This window comes from Macaca fascicularis, chromosome 13, assembly GCF_037993035.2.
Source record: "Macaca fascicularis isolate 582-1 chromosome 13, T2T-MFA8v1.1".
Classification (NCBI taxonomy): domain Eukaryota; kingdom Metazoa; phylum Chordata; class Mammalia; order Primates; family Cercopithecidae; genus Macaca; species Macaca fascicularis.
The window spans coordinates 67,588,362-67,604,240 of record NC_088387.1 but is presented as its reverse complement, the minus strand read 5'-3'; the positions used below and the strand labels follow the sequence as shown (position 1 = coordinate 67,604,240).

Below are 15,879 nucleotides of genomic sequence, written 5' to 3'. Positions count from 1 at the left end.
GAATTGACACATAATAATTGTACATATTAATGGAGTACATAGTGATGTTTCAATATATACATTGCTTAGTGATCAGATCAGGATAATGAGCATATCCATCATCTCAAACATTTATAATTTCTTTGTACTGGAAAAATTCAATACCCTCTCTTCTAGCTATTTGAAAGGTTTTTTAGCTTCTTTGGGTTGGAACTTCCTCCTTTAGCTCGGAGAAGTTTGATCGTCTGAAGCTTTCTTTCAGCTCATCAAAGTCATTCCATCCAGCTTTGTTCCACTGCTGGCGAGGAGCGGTGTTCCTCTGGAAGGGGAGAGGCACTCTGATTTTTAGAATTTTCAGCTTTTCTGCTCTGTTTTTTCCCCATCTTTGTGGTTTTATCTACCTTTGGTCTTTGATGATGGTGACGTACAGATGGGGTTTTGGTCTGGATGTCCTTTCTGTTTGTTAGTTTTCCTTCTAACAGTCAGGACCCTCAGCTGCAGGTTTGTTGGAGTTTGCTGGAGATCCACTCCAGACGCTGTTTGCCTGGGTATCAGCAGTGGAGGCTGCAGAACAACAAATATTGCAGAACGGCAAATGTTACTGCCTTATCATTCCTCTGGAAGCTTCATCTCAGAGGGGTACCCGGGGGTCAGGGACCCACTTGAGCAGGCAGTCTGTCCGTTCTCAGATCTCAAACTCCGTGCTGGGAGAACTACTACTCTCTTCAAAGCTGTCAAACAGGGACATTTAAATCTGCAGAGGTTTCTGCTGTCTTTTGTTTGTCTATGCCCTGTCCCCAAAGGTGGAGTCTACAGAGGCTGGCAGGCCTCCTTGAGCTGCAGTGGGCTCCACCCCGTTCAAGCTTCCTGGCCACCCTGGCCACTTTGTTTACCTACTCAAGCCTTAGCAATGGTGGGTGTCCCTCTCCCAGCCTCACTGCTGCCTTGCAGTTAGATCTCAGACTGCTGTGCTAGCAATGAGGGAGGCTCTGTGGTGTGGAACCCTCCGAGTCAGGCCTGGGATATAATCTCCTGGTGTGCCGTTTGCTAAGACCCTTGGAAAAGCGCAGTATTAGGGTGGGAGTGACCCAATTTTTCAGGGGCTGTGTGTCACGGATTCACTTGGCTAGGAAACGGAATTCCCTTACCCCTTGCGCTTCCCGGGTGAGGCAATGCCTTGCCCTGCTTTGACTCTCGCTTGGTGGGCTGCACCCATTGTCCTGCCCCCACTGTCAGACACGCCCCAGTGAGATGAATCCGGTACCTCAGTTGGAAATGCAGAAATCACCCGTCTCCTGTGTCGCTCACGCTGGCAGCTGTAGCCTGGAGCTGTTCCTATTCAGCCATCTTGGACGGAAATCTCCTTGCCCTTTTTTTAATCAGATTTTTTTTTTTTTTTTTTTTTTTTTTTTTTTTTTTTGCTGTTGCAATGTTTGATTTCCTTGTATATTCTGGATATTAATCCCCTGTTGGATGAATAGTTTGCAAATATTTTCTCCCATTCTACAGGTTGCCTTTTCACTCTGTTGTTTATTTTCCTATGCAGCTTTTCAGTTGGATACAATCTGTTTATTTTTGCTTTTTTTGCCTGTGCTTTTGAGGTCTTATTCATAAAATCTTGCCCCAGCCCAGTGTCCTGGAGCATTTCCCCTGTTTTTGTCTAGGAGTTTTATAGTTTTAGGTATTACATTTAGGTCTTTAATCCACTTGAAGTTGATTTTTATGTAGAGTGAGAGATGGAGGTCTAGTTTCATTCTTCTCCATGTGGCTAGTTTTCCCAGCATCATTTATTGAAAAGATTGTTCTTTTCCCCAATTAATGTTCTTGGCATCTTTGTCAAAAATGGGTTGTCTGTAAATGGATTAATTTCTGGGCTCTCTATTCTGTTCCACTGATCTATGTGTTATTTTTTTTTTAATATATACTTTAGAATTTGCCTGTCTCATTCTCCCCCTAGCCCCGCCCTTCTCCAATTTTTGGCCTTGTTACTCTAATTATAATTAATTGCTAAATTAGCTTAGGGAGAACAATTTTATAAGGTTGAGTCTTCCTATCTAACTTGGTATGTCTTTCCCTTTACACAAGTCTTTGTGTCTTCAGGAATGCTTTAAAATTTTATTAGTAAATATGGCACATTTCTAAAGCTTTTTCTTAAATATTTCTTATTTTGCTGTTGCTGTTGTAAACAGTCTTCCCCCATTTCATCTTCCAACTTTCTGTGTTTGTAATCTAAAATCTATTGATATATGTAGTAATATTGTATCTTGCTGCCTAAGTTTTCCTATTGTTTACTTTTTCAATTGAATGTCACAAGTTTTCTATATTCATCACAAATTGTAGTAGTTTTATTATGTTCTCTAAATTTTTATACTTCTAGTTTCTTTCTCTTAGTAATTATATTGTCTAATATCCAGGATGTTAAGTAATGAAGGTGACAAATAACCATCCTTCTTTGTTCCTGAATTGAGTGGGAATACCTCTAGTGTTGTCCTGGTAAGCATAATGGTTACTTTGGGATCAAGGTATATTTTATCAAGTTAAGAAGGTATACATTTACTTCTACCTTGACTTCAACATATTTCCAAATCATAGTAAAGCCCCAGGGCTATGTACCCGTACCATGATAGGATAAAAGCTCTAAAAGGAAAGAAACTTAGGACCCTCTAGTCTACCTTCCTCCCATCATGAGCAATGAATTCCAAACACAGGAAGGTTGTAACTACTCCCTGCCCCAAAGTCCTAAAATTAGATTCGAAGACAAGTTGGAACACTGTCTCTTAGGTCTTATACCAGTGTTTTTTTGGGGTATGTTACACTAACACTTTTTCTCTATAACATTATTTCTCTTCCATTATGCTCTTTCCTTGAGATTTTCCCATTTTATCCATCTCTTCTCATCCCACTTCTGGGACTTCACATGTGTTGCTTGGCTGTGCATTCTTCCTCCAGCCTGCCATTGCTGACAAGCCAAGTTTATTGTAGGAGATTTCTAGACAGTGACATAATCCCTTCCCCACCCAAAAAGACTCTTTGCTATTTGCTCTTCCTGGACAAAGTACATTGTCTTCCAAATGCTGTTGGTTACATCTGGAATTAAAGCAGAAAGCTCATTGGAGCCACTGAACACCTCAAAATATACTTCAATTTTTTTTTATTATTATTATACTTTAAGTTCTAGGGTACATGTGCACAATGTTCAGGTTTGTTACATATATATACATGTGCCATATTGTTGTGCTGCACCCATTACCTCGTCATTTACATTAGATATATCTCCTAATGCTATCCCCCCGCCCCCCAGTAGGCCCCGATGTGTGATGTTCCCCTTCCTGTGTCCAAGTGATCTCATTGTTCAATTCCCACCTATGAGTGAGAACATGTGGTGTTTGGCTTTCTGTTCTTGTGATAGTTTGCTGAGAATGATGGTTTCCAAGTAATTTTAAAGGGTCCATTTTGTGCTAGATATAATACCATGCTCTAGGAATACATAGATGAAAAGATAGCCCCCTACTCTGAAGAAACTTAGAGTCTACTATGGTGTCTAGAATGGAACTTAGAAGCCACTTCTTATAGGAAGCCTTCCCTAACCTTCAGGTAGGGAAAATGTCCCTCTTATGTGGTCCCCTAGCCCCATGCTTACACTTAAGTTTGGAATTGGTCACACTGTAGATTGTCTCCTATGCTAGGCTGTAGGCTGCTTGAGAACAGGGACTATCTCTTACTCATCACAGAAGAAAAGAAGATAACTAAAACATAATCTTGGCCCTTGAAGAACTTAAAATTGAGTGACAAATATAAACTACTAACATATGTAACGAACTAAGTTCAATCTACATTTGTATGAATTATAAATTCTACAGAATATATGCTACAAGAGGTAGGAGGTTTTGGAAAGGTGATTTAGAGGATATGGCCTTGAGTTTAGAAGGAAATGGTGTGATTTCCATAGTTGAGGTGGGCAAGTGAATCCAAGGTTAGGGAATATCATGAGCAAAGGCACAGAATTGGGACAGTATATGGGCTACTTAAGGAACAGTAAGGCGTTCCATGTGAGTGGACTCTGGTAAGAATGTTAGGTAGGGGCTTGGTTGTAGCTGATCTTGGATGCAACCGTAGGGTGTTTAGATTTTCTTCTGCAGGCAATGGTGCATTGACAAGGACATCTGAGCAAAAAGGACATGATTACTTTGTCAATAGTGTAAATGATGGGAAAAGAGAGATAATATTCAGGAAGGGGACTCCTCAGACTTCCAATAATGTAGACAAAAGATATTAAGGTGAAAATAGATATGAAAAGGGAACAATTCTGGAAGCATTGTGCAAATGGACATGTCAGACCCTAATCTGGAATAAGGGAGATTCCAATTTAAGAGTCCTTATTTCCTGCCTCGGCAGAGCTTGCAGTGAGCTGAGATCGCGCCACTGTACTCCATCCTGGGCAACAGAGAAAGACTCCGTCTCAAAAAAAAAAAAAAGTCCTTATTTCAAAGGTGACGGCTCTAGTTTACATTCTCTGTCATTTACATGCTCTGGCCATGGCATGGGTAAAGTCACTTAGAAAGTGCATAAAGAAAAGCCAGAGCGAGGTCACAGAACCTTATGGAAAACTGATATTTAAGGGGTAGGTAAATCTTTAGATTTAGAAGAAATTATATTTCAAAACTTATTAAAAAGACGAAAATGGGCCAGGCACAGTGGCTCATGCCTATAATCCCAGCACTCTGAGGCCGAGGCAGGAGGATTGCCTGAGGCTAGGAGTGCAAGACCAGCCTGGGCAACACAGCAAGACCTCATCACTACCAGAAAAAAAAAATTAGCTGGGCATGGTGGCATGTGTCTGTAGTCCCAGCTACTAGGCTGGCTGAGGCAGATCACTTCAGCCCAGGAAGGGTGAGGCTGCAGTGAGCTGTGATTGCACCACTGTACTCTAGCCTGGGCAACAGACCAAGACCCTGTCTCCAAAAAAAAAAAAAAAAAATCTCACAGACATAGTTTTCATCCTTAAGTGGTTTGCTTAAGTTATTATCTGGTTTATGGCAGAGACCCCAACCCCTAACTTGTAGCTCAGTGCACTTTCTATTTTATGCTCTAGATTTTAGTTTAATGCTAAATGTTAGGATATCACCTACCTTTTCCATCCTCATCTATCTTAGTAAACCAGATTAAATTTGAATTCTGGACCCCTTTTCTTAAAATATCTTCTATCTTAGCTGGGCACGGTGGCTCAAGCCTGTAATCCCAGCACTTTGGGAGGCCGAGGCGGGAGGATCATGATGTCAGGAATTCGAGACCCACCTGGCCAACATGGCGAAACCCCGTTTCTACTAAAAATACAGATGTTAGCTGGGCGTGGTGGCGCATGCCTGTAATCCCAGCTACTTGGGAGGCTGAGGCAGGAGAATCGCTTGAACCTGAGGAGGCAGAGGTTGCAGTGAGCGGAGATTGCACCACTGCACTCCAGCCTGGGCGACAGAGCAGAACTCCATCTTGGGGCAGGGGAGGGGGGCTGGGGGGAAGTATCTTGTATCTCATATGTTTACAGCTACCAATAGCAAAGAGAAAATTGTGCCACTGGAAAAGAGGGCAAGTCATCTATATGGATGCCACTTTATATTATGTGATATGAATTCATATAAAAAGCCTAATTAAACCTACCTTATGTTTCAAAGGCAGTAAGTTAATCTTATACATTATTGTTTTCATACTCTTTATGTAAAAGAAAAACCTCATTTTCAATGGTAAATTATTATCCCCCAAATACATTGCTGTATACAGAAGTGGAAATATTTTGCTCAAATAAGCCAAAGCAAATGATTTCATTGTAGTTCTACAGAAGTTTTTGTTGGTACTAATACTGTAATCGTCTATAGCATATGCCATAGGTATTGTTTGAAAATTTCTCTCTTAATTATCAAATGAAATATTTATACCTCAAAGAGGGAGGCCTGAAAAGACATGAAACTTAGAAATATAGACCATCTTACAGGCTTCAGAATAGCATCATCCCTGTTGAACAACATTTAAAAATGTGGATTTTATGATATATTTGGCTGGAAGATATAAAAATGAATCATCATGAGCCATTATTAAAGAACTGTTTATAACTGAAAAACCCTTATGAAGGTCAGTTGACAAAATGAGTGGAGCACTGTAAATACTGAGTTGATGGCCCATGCCTAGATAATTCAGTGTTTCTATTCTTAGAAAATGGATTTTAGCCATTTGAATGTGGCCTAGTAAATGATCCTGTTACAATTTTCACATATCAATTCATGGTTTACCCAAAAAGATCTGCAGCATACTTTTAAATTGGCCTTTTTCTGGCAGAGGGGTTCCAGAAAAATAATGTGTTTTTTGTTCTGTTTTGAATTTATTTGCTTACTTTGGGTTTCTTTTGTTTTTCTTAAACAAGAATATTAAAGTACAATATAAATACAGAGAAATACGTTTTCTAAATGTACAACTTGGTGAAGTTTCACAAATTGAATATACTTATTTATCCAGCACCCAGAGCAAGACACAAAATATCACCAGCCCTTCAGAATCTACCATCTCATACTTCCTTCCAGTCAATAAGTACTTATCACCCCAAAGTTTACTGGGAGACAGTTCTCCCATGTGTCTCATGTTTCTGCATATCTTGTCAGCAAAGGCACTGACTGCATGTGTGCAGAATGTCTTTTCGAGTCAGCCTTGGAAGACAGTGTCTCTAGAGCAAAGCACAGGTGTGCTTAGAGTCTTGAAAATAGAGATTATGTCCCTTAGAGAACAAAGAACAGGTTTACTTACTATTTAGTATAACAGAGATGTCTCCCTTCAAAGTGAAAACGACAGGCATGCTTACTGCCCATTATAAAAGATTCAGCTTCCCTATGTTCCCTACGGGAGTTCCTCTCCTGTAACACAATCCACTGTATGTACAGATGTCACCTGGCTTTATGTTGCCTTGTGGGAATTAGAGCTCAGGGAACCAGTGCAAATACTGACACTGTTTTGACTATTGAGTTGTAAGGTCCTTTGTCTCTGACCTAGCACATAAGGCTAACTTGTTAAGGTTAAGCTTGCAAGAAGGGTAAATCTCAGACCCATCACTGTCCTTGGCAGTAACCACTATTGTGACTTCTGCCACCATAGATTAGTTTTACCCGCTGTTAGACTTCATACATAAAAGAATTATATAGCATGTACTCTGTCCGGCTTCTTATATTTATCAACCTATTTGTGAGAATCATTCATATTATTGCATGTAGGCATAATTCTTTCTTATAGTATTCCATTGCGTGAACATTTTTAAAAATTGGTTTATTTTTTCCACTATTGATGGACATTAGGGCAGCTCCCAGTGTCAGCTATTAAAAATGTGTTGTTATAAATACTTTATGCATGTCTTTGAGTGAATATATGTATATATTTCCGTTGGGTATATTCCCAGAACCAGATCAGAGGGTACACACTGATACTGCCAAACAACTTTTTAAAGTATTTGTACAAAGCTACTCTCCCATAAGCAGTATATGAGCCTTTTGGTATCTCTGTTATTTTCAACCTCTGTTATTTTCCATCATCTTTGTTTTGTTTTTTTTCAGTGATATGCTTTAATTTTACCATTCATCCATTCATAAGGAAAGATGCCATTGGCATAATAGAATTATACCATGGGCATAAGACAAATATGCCCATGGTATAATTCCAGTTTCACAAAGCAATCTCACAAGTACTTCCCCTCTTTAGGCTGAGGCAGGTGGATCATGAGGTCAGGAGTTCAAGACCAGCCTGGCCAACATGGTGAAACCCCATCTGTACTAAAAATATTAGCCGGACGTGGTGGTACAAGCCTGTAATCCCAGCTACTCAGGAGGCTGAGGCAGGAGAATTGCTTGAACCTGGGAGGGGGAGGTTGCCGTGAGCCAAGATCATGCCACTACACTCCAGCCTGGGCAACAGAGCAAGACTCTCTGTCTTGATAAACAAAACAAAACAACTGAAAAAAAGACATGTCAATTACTAAGTTGTTACCAGGACAAATTATCAAGAAAGACAATGAGAGCCATAAATTTTTTGTAATTTATTTATACATGAACACAATAGTTTCCAGTCTTCAGCGTCAGATAAGACCGAGTTATTCAAAATAAAATGTTAAAGATACGGTTTTAACAGAAACAAGATCAGGCTGAAAACACTGTCATGAATATCCATATCCATATAATGTACAAAAAAGAAAGGCTGATATTATTCCAAATGTTCCTAATTGAAAGTAAAATAAAATCTGTACAGCTGAATCTTCCCAGTAAACAGAAAGAGAAAATATTATAACACAGTATTAATCTTCCACATAAATAAGGCCACATGCAAACAAGAAAGAGAACACCCAAAATTACAGTGTTTCTTCAAAGAACCCTTCTCTAGGCAACATATTTAACACTCCAACCATCTTCTATTCTTCTATGTGAATACTAAAAAAAAAAAAGTACTTCTCTTCCCATCATAACTAGTCAACCCAGTGTTAATTCTAGGCCTGATTTTCCCCTGAATCATTTCTGCCTTTTTGTTCAGTTTTCCCTGCTTAGAGCACCCATCACAATCTCCTTCATTCTTCTATCCACTCTGAACTAGAAATCACCTTTCATTCCATCCAGCTCTGTATTCCTTTAAACCCTCTAGGAATTGCTAAAGAGGGATGAGGGGCTGAAAAGAAAGGAGAATGGGGAATAAGAGGTCTGGCAGTCTCTTTTACAGAACAGCCTGCTTCTGGACATGACAAAGAAACTAAAAAGCCTGCTTCTGCAGATGTTTCTGAACTACTACTTTTTTTTTTAAAGGAAGACAGAAGAGATTTATGAGAGATGAGAGAAAAGAAAGTGTACACTCACTCTGGCACTTCATTAGGTTCAGGAAGGGAGGAAAATAAAAGTACCTAGATTTTCAATGAATCCACTGGTTGTGGCTGAGAAAGCTTGGTACTTGTCAAGAACACCAACATATTAACCTTGCCATGAGGATAGGGTCTGACATGTCCCCTCAACCATTTGTCTGACAGTAGGGTTTCTGAATGACGAGGGTGGTGGTGGCAAAGAATTGAGAGGTCTTTTGGAAGAGGAAGGAGTCTTTTGTGTGCTGACAGGAAACCTGTGTCCACCACCAGTGTTGTGGAGATCCCTGTTGATTAGAAACCACAGAGTGGAGCTGGCAATGGTCTGGGATATGTTCACTCAGCAGGGAGCTGCCCAAGGTGGTGGGCATAGCCAGTAGCAGGCAGCAATAGGTGACCAGAGTCTCAGGAAAAGTAATGGAGTCCCATAATTCACACAGACCAAGTTGCCCCCTGCTGTTCTCCCTTGACTTCATTAATGCCCAGCAATTGTCCACAGTCCTTGTGCCTGTACTGTCAGATGCAGAGCAGGGTGAGCCGAATAGGTTCTTAGACACAACTAGAAATCCAAATAGGAGCCAGACCAGAGGTCTTGGGAACAAACAGAGTCCAAACAAAGGTAAAGACAGTATAATCTACAGCATCATTCGCTTCGCTTAGAAGGATGTAACCCATCGGCTGGGAGCATGTGATGTTAATGCAGAATAGCAAGACAACCAGGTGAAAGGGAAGCAGCATAGCCACCAAGGTATCAATCTTCAGGTTGAGAGAACGGAAAGTTTAAACAGAGGGTAGAGGAAAGTCAGAACAAAAAAAAGGGCATACCTAATGCTGTTGCCCAACCACAGGTCCAGCTCGTGGTGGCAGGGGACCTTCTGCAGGAGTAGTTCCAAAGGCAAAGGTTAACCAGACTGGAATCCAAAGGGCCTGGGGATCTCCACTGGCTCCCTCATCGGGCGACGTCTAGCTCTATGGGCGTCTTCATCCAACAGGTAGTACTGCAGTGGATTTGGCCAGAGGTCCTCTTTAATAATCTGAGCAATCCTGTCGGACTCTGGAAGGCTGTGGTCTGAAAACCAGGCGAAGAAGCTGCAGATGACATGTCGGTTCCTATGAATGAAGGACTGGGGTCCATGGCCCTGGCGCCACATGATTAGAGTGGAAAAAGACACCACTTGGCCGAAGGATCTGACCTCATACACCTTGACGATGAGCTTGTTTCTGAAGTAAGGGTTTCTTCGAAAGAAGAACTTAAACTTGCAGCCTGTCCTAGGGTGTCTGAGCTCCTTCACTTCCAAATTGGTTAAGTAGCTTAACATCTCGGCATCTTGGCCTCTAATCATGGCAGACAGCTGTGGGTGGTGGCGGAAAGCAGTGACCCAGAAGCCCGGGATATTGCGAATGATGTCATTCCTCTGCTCTAGGTAGTATTCATGCATCTGCCCAAACCTGCGCTCCACCTGCAGGAGGGCCCTGTCAGCCTCGGCATTCACGGAGTCCAGTTCCAGCTGGATGGACTCCAGGGGGTTCAGGTGGAGACCCACGTTCAGGGGCCCGGGCCGGGGCCCAGGCCCTGCATCCTTATTTACCTCATCTGTTGCTCTGTTTCCTTCCGCCATGTCCATTTCCTCGCCTCCTAGCTTCTCATCGACTGGGGCTGAGAGCATGGCACACTCCTCAGGCTTCACGTCCTCGGCCTTCCCCTCTGCAATCACTTCAGACTCCGACCTCCCTGCACCACAGGTTTCTACAGCCTTCTCCCCATCTAGGCCGGGCGTCTCTTCACCCGGAAAGCCATTTTTGAGGCTGCCGTCAGTTGTCAGCGAGATAGAAGCTGCTTCTAGGCCCTCCGCGGGTGGTAGAGTCACTTCCTGTCCAGCTTTGATGGCTCCACGACTGCGACTCCCATCGACCAAGATGTGGAAAGTACGGCCACTATCTGCGGGATCCTGGGGTGCGACCCCCTCCTCTGGAAGCTGGGGCGGTGGGAGCACGACTGGCTCCAAGCGGCCCTCAAACACATCTGCCATTACCTGTGTCGCCTTGCTCTTCTCTCGGGACCTCTGGCCCTGGTGCGGGTCTTCCGGGGCACGGTCGAGAGTAGCAGGCCTGTGAGGACTCTCCAGGAGGCTCATGTTGGTAGCGGCCAGGGCGGCAGTCGGTAGAGGCCAGGCCACAACGGTGGGTCCCGTCAACGTTCCTCACACAAAATGGCGAGTAAACACCTCGACTATTTGCACCGCCCACTCTTCAGTCTCGCGACACCCACCCCTCAGTCTCGCGAGTCTGTGGTGGTGTCCTGTGCATCGTTATTTTAGCCATTGTGCTGGATGAGTAGTGGTATCACATGGCGGTTTTAATTTGCATTTAGCCAAAGCCTAATCAACTGAGAACCTTCTCATATGTTTTTTGGCCATTAGGATATTCTCTCTTGTGCAGTATCTGAGGCTTCTCCCTATTTCTCTGTTGGGCAGGTGTTCTTTTTCATATTGATTTGTAGGAAGCCTTTGTACATGCTAGATACTAGTCATTCTTCAAGTATAGATATTACAAATATTTCCTCCCACTCTGTGGATTACTTTTTCTGTTTTTTGAGGTTTTTTTGTTTTTTTGAGACGGGCTCTGTTGCCCAGGCTGGAGTGCAGTGGCGCCATCTCAGCTCACTGAAGCTGCTGACTCCCGAATTCAAGCGCTTCTCCTGCCTCAGCCTCCCAAGTAGCTGGGACTACAGATGCCTGTCACCATGCCCAGCCTTTTCTTTCTTTTTTTTTTTTTAGTAGAGATGTGGTTTTGTCATGTTGGCCAGGCTGTTCTTGAACTCCTAGCCTCAGGTGATCCGCCCACCTTGGCCTCCCAAAGTGCTGGCATTACAGGCGTGAGCCACTGCGCCTGGCCTACTTTTTCATCATCTTAATGGTACCTTTTGAGGAACAAAAGTTTTTCATCTTAATATGTGTCAATTTGTCATTTCCCCCTCTACCTTAGTGTTTTTCTGCTCTGTTTAAGAAATCTTATCTCTTGCCTGGGCACAGTGCCTCACACCTGTAATTCCAGCACTTTGAGAGGCAGAGGTGGGAAGATCACTTGAGCCCAGGAGTTGGAGACCAGCCAGGGCAACATAGGAAGACCCCATCTCTATTTCAAAAAAGAATTTAAAAATGAAGAACCTTATCTCACCAAGATTGTTCAAATTTGTATCTGCCATCCAGCTGGAATTCATTTTTATGAGTAGGGTCACAATTTGTTTTTTTCCATATGAATATCTAATTGACCCAGCCTTGTTTATTGAAAAGACCATTCTTTCCACATTCATAGGTTTTTAAATGTTTCCATCAAAAGTGACATAAATCATTGGCCAGAGCTAGTCAGTTGACCTTGTCTAACTTTAATAGGACAGGGAGGTGTAACCTTCTCCTGAGCCTGGAAGGAGGAAACTGGAAATATTGGCAACTGCTGTATCACTCATCATGAAAAATAATTTGAGTAATAAACAAAAGACCAATAGAGTTAGGCCAAAGGACATAGATAAAAGGTAATAATAAACAGAAATTTATGTAAGACAATACAGAGTATCAACCAAAGATTAATAATAAAAAGAGAAACAGTATTTGGAAAGGAAAACATAGTCACATTGATTATTTAAAGAAATATGACAGGATGTTAGACAGCTTTATGCCAATACATTTTCAAACTTAGATGAAATATATGGCTTCATAGAAATGTATAACTTATCAACAAGGACTGAAATGCAATAGAAAATCTAAATAGACCTAGAGACAGTAAATAAATGGAATCAGTAGCTTAAAAAAATCTTTCCACAAAAGTAGCGTGAGGTTCAAATGATTTTGAGGCAACTACTACCAAACATTCAAGGTACACATAATCCATTTTTATATTTATTAAACATTCAACAAATGTTTATTGGGTACCTACTGTGTGCCTGGTACTCTTATGGGCCCTCTGGATATAACAGTGAACAGAACAAGGATTTCTTCCCTCTTGGGGTTTACATTTTAGCAGAGGAGAAAGATAACAATAACAAGAAAATAATAATTGCACATTAGAAAGTTATAAGTGTTAAGGAAAAAACAATAGAGTAAGGAGATGGAAAGTTCTGGGGATAGGGAGCGGGGAGTAGATTGTAGTATGAAATAGGGTGGTCAGAGGAAGCCTCATTGAAAAGATGAGATTTTGGCAAAGAGTCAAAGAAGTTGAGGGAGTCAGCCAGTAGAAATCTTGGAGAAGAGCATTTCAGGAAGAGAAGTGCTAAGCAGAAGCACCAAGACAGGAGCATGCCTGGAATGTTCAAGAAATAACGAGGCCAGCGTGGATGGAGCAAAGTGAATGAGGGAGGCTAGATCAAGTAGGTTCTTGTATGATAGTGTAAGAAATTTGGCTTTTATTCTTAATGAAATGGGAAATTACTACAGGATTTTGAGCAGAGGACACAAAATGTGACTTTAGTTTTGCATGAATCACTCTGACTCCTGGGTGAAAAATAATCTGTATGGAAGCAATGGTAGATTTAGGGGGATCTTTTAGGAGGCTGCTGCACTAACCCAGGTAAAAGATGTTTCTCAGACCAGGTGGTAGCAATGGAGGTAGATGGTGGATATAGTATGATGGTAGAGTCAGCCTGATTTCATGGTAAATTGGCTATGGGATCTCTTAGTTCATTTTCTGTTGCTGTAACTGAATACCTGAGACTGGGTAATTTATAAAGAAAAGTTTATTTAACTCACAATTCTGGAGGCTGAGAAGTCCGATATGCTATGCTATGAAGTAGCATGACAAAAAAGCAGAAGAGCTAGCAAGCACCTGGGAAAGAATGGACAAAAGAGGCTGACTCAGCATTATAGCAACCCACTCTCTCAAAAACTAATCCATTCCCATAAGAAGTAATCCAGCCTTGCAACAAAGACTTAAATCCATCTTACCAACCTGATCATCTCTTAAAGGCCCCACCTCCCAGCATGGGGTATGAAAGAAAGAGAGAAGTCGAGGATGACTCCAAGGATTTTGACCTGAGCAACTGTTAGGATGGAGATACTGGAAGCAGAGTGGTGAAGGCTATAATGAGGAAGATCTTTGCAGGAAAATCGGAGTTATCTTTTTTTTAAAAAAAAACATATTGTTTGAGATGATTATTGGACAACAGAGTTGAGATGCCAAGTGGGCATAATGAGTTTAGAGCTCAGGAGAGGTCTGAAATAGGTATTCACATTTTGCGATAATCAGCATGCATGGAATTTAAAGCCAAAGGGTTGGATAAGAACACTAAGATAGTGAGTCCTGATAAGCTAGGCCCTGAAGACTCCAAAATTATAAGGTCAGGAAAAAAAGGAAAAACATCAAGGAAGACTGAAGAGAGACCAGCAGGGTAGGAAGGAAACCAAGAGAGTGCAATGTGCTTGAAGCCGAATGTGTAAAGGAAGGTGTTCAGCTGTGTCGCAGGGTGCTCACAGGTCAGTTAAGATGAAGTCTGAGAACTGACCGTTGGATTTTAAAACAAAGAGTCGCTGGTGACTCAACAAGAGCATTTTCAGTGGAGTGGTGGGGGTTGAAATATGTTTGAAAGGGAAAGGGAGGAAATAAATTGGAGATTGAATATTGACAATTCTTTTGAGGAATTTTTCTCCAAAAAGAAACAAAGAAATGGGATCATGACAAGAGTAGTCAAGCTACTTTCAGTGCAGTGGTGGGGTAATAGCTTGGCTGGAATAAGTTTAAGAGAAAACAAGAAGCGAAAAAGTGAAAACAGCAAGATATACAACTCTTTTGAGAAGTTTTGCTTCAAAGAAATGGGATAATAGCTGGTGGGGAAATGGAGCAAAGAACGTGTTTTTAAAATGGGAGAAGCAGCATGTGTAAAGAAGCAGGTTGATGTGAATGATCCAGTAGGGAGCAGAAACTAATGATGTAAGAGATAGAAGGAAGCATTATTGGAGGGATGTCCTGGAATAGACAAGAGGAGGTGGAATCTAGTACCTAAGTGGAGGAGGAGATGTCAGCTTTAGGTGGGAGCATGACAAATTCACTAGTGGTAACTGGCAGGAAGTCAAAGTATGAGGGTGTATGTGCTGGTAAACAGGTAGAAGTGATAGTGAGATTTATGAAATCTTCCTCTGATTGCTTCACTGTTCTCAGTGAAATAGAAAGCAAGATGATCAAATGAGTATGAGGAAATGGGGCAAGAGGCAGTAGAGTCTGAGGACAGAGAAGAAGGTACGAAATAGTTGTCTAGAGAGAAGAGTGACTAGAGTATGACCTAAAGTATTGTCAGACAACATTAAAGTCATGAATTCAAAGTGAGACCCATCAGCATGGCTATGAATTTTTCTCTAGCCACATTCAACTTACAGGTGCAGTGTGAATACGCAGAGTTGGATTTAGAGCTGAAACAAGAAGGACAAGAGAATAATTATAAGAATTGATCTTAGAGTTTAAGCTGGAGGAACAGAAGACATGCAGGATAAGATCAGTGAAAAGGTGGTCTGATCAATGAATTGGAAGATTCAGGCTACTGAAGGTCTCCTGGGGTCAAGTCCTAGGGAGAATAATCTAGAGGGCTGAGAGACAGTGGTTTGAGAATGACCTGCAAGCGATTAGTCAGAATCCTATTCATGAATCCAAGTTGGTCTCTAATGAGGCAGATAGAGGATAAGGTCATTGCAGGGGAGGTCAATGAGCCAACAGGACGGGGTGGGAAGGATAGTCTATGTGTATACTGAAATCACTGAGAGATAAGACAAGAGAGAAGTGAGAATGAGGCAGGAGCTAAAAAACATGAGAAATGAGAGGGAATGACATGAGGGTAGCAACGTTTTCGAGCAATAGGTGGTCCAAACCATTGACAGAAGACTCAAAGCTGGATTTGTATTCTAGGGCCAAGGTATAGCACCACCACCTTTGGATAAAATCAGTTAGTGGGAAGGCAGACACCTTTAGAATTTTATATTTCTTAATGTCACAGACCCTGGTATTATACATCTCAAAGGTACACATATATTAGGAAATATTTTTTAAAACTG

General features: G+C 41.7%; 2 protein-coding genes across 8 annotated transcripts in view; one reads left to right on the top strand and one right to left on the bottom strand.

Annotated features, from left to right (window-relative positions):
• ACYP2 (acylphosphatase 2) overlaps positions 1-15,879 on the top strand; it is a 266,925-nt gene that overhangs the window by 206,911 nt on the left and 44,135 nt on the right. The window lies entirely within an intron of this gene.
• On the bottom strand, positions 7,327-11,173 carry TSPYL6 (TSPY like 6). The gene has a single exon (XM_005575881.5). It carries the CDS (start codon positions 10,981-10,983, stop codon positions 9,751-9,753), a length of 1,233 nt encoding a protein of 410 aa, XP_005575938.2. The 5' UTR covers positions 10,984-11,173; the 3' UTR covers positions 7,327-9,750.

Excerpts from the sequence above, each read along its gene's own strand:
- TSPYL6 (XM_005575881.5), bottom strand. The coding sequence starts at position 10,983 with ATGAGCCTCCTGGAGAGTCCTCACAGGCCTGCTACTCTCGACCGTGCC.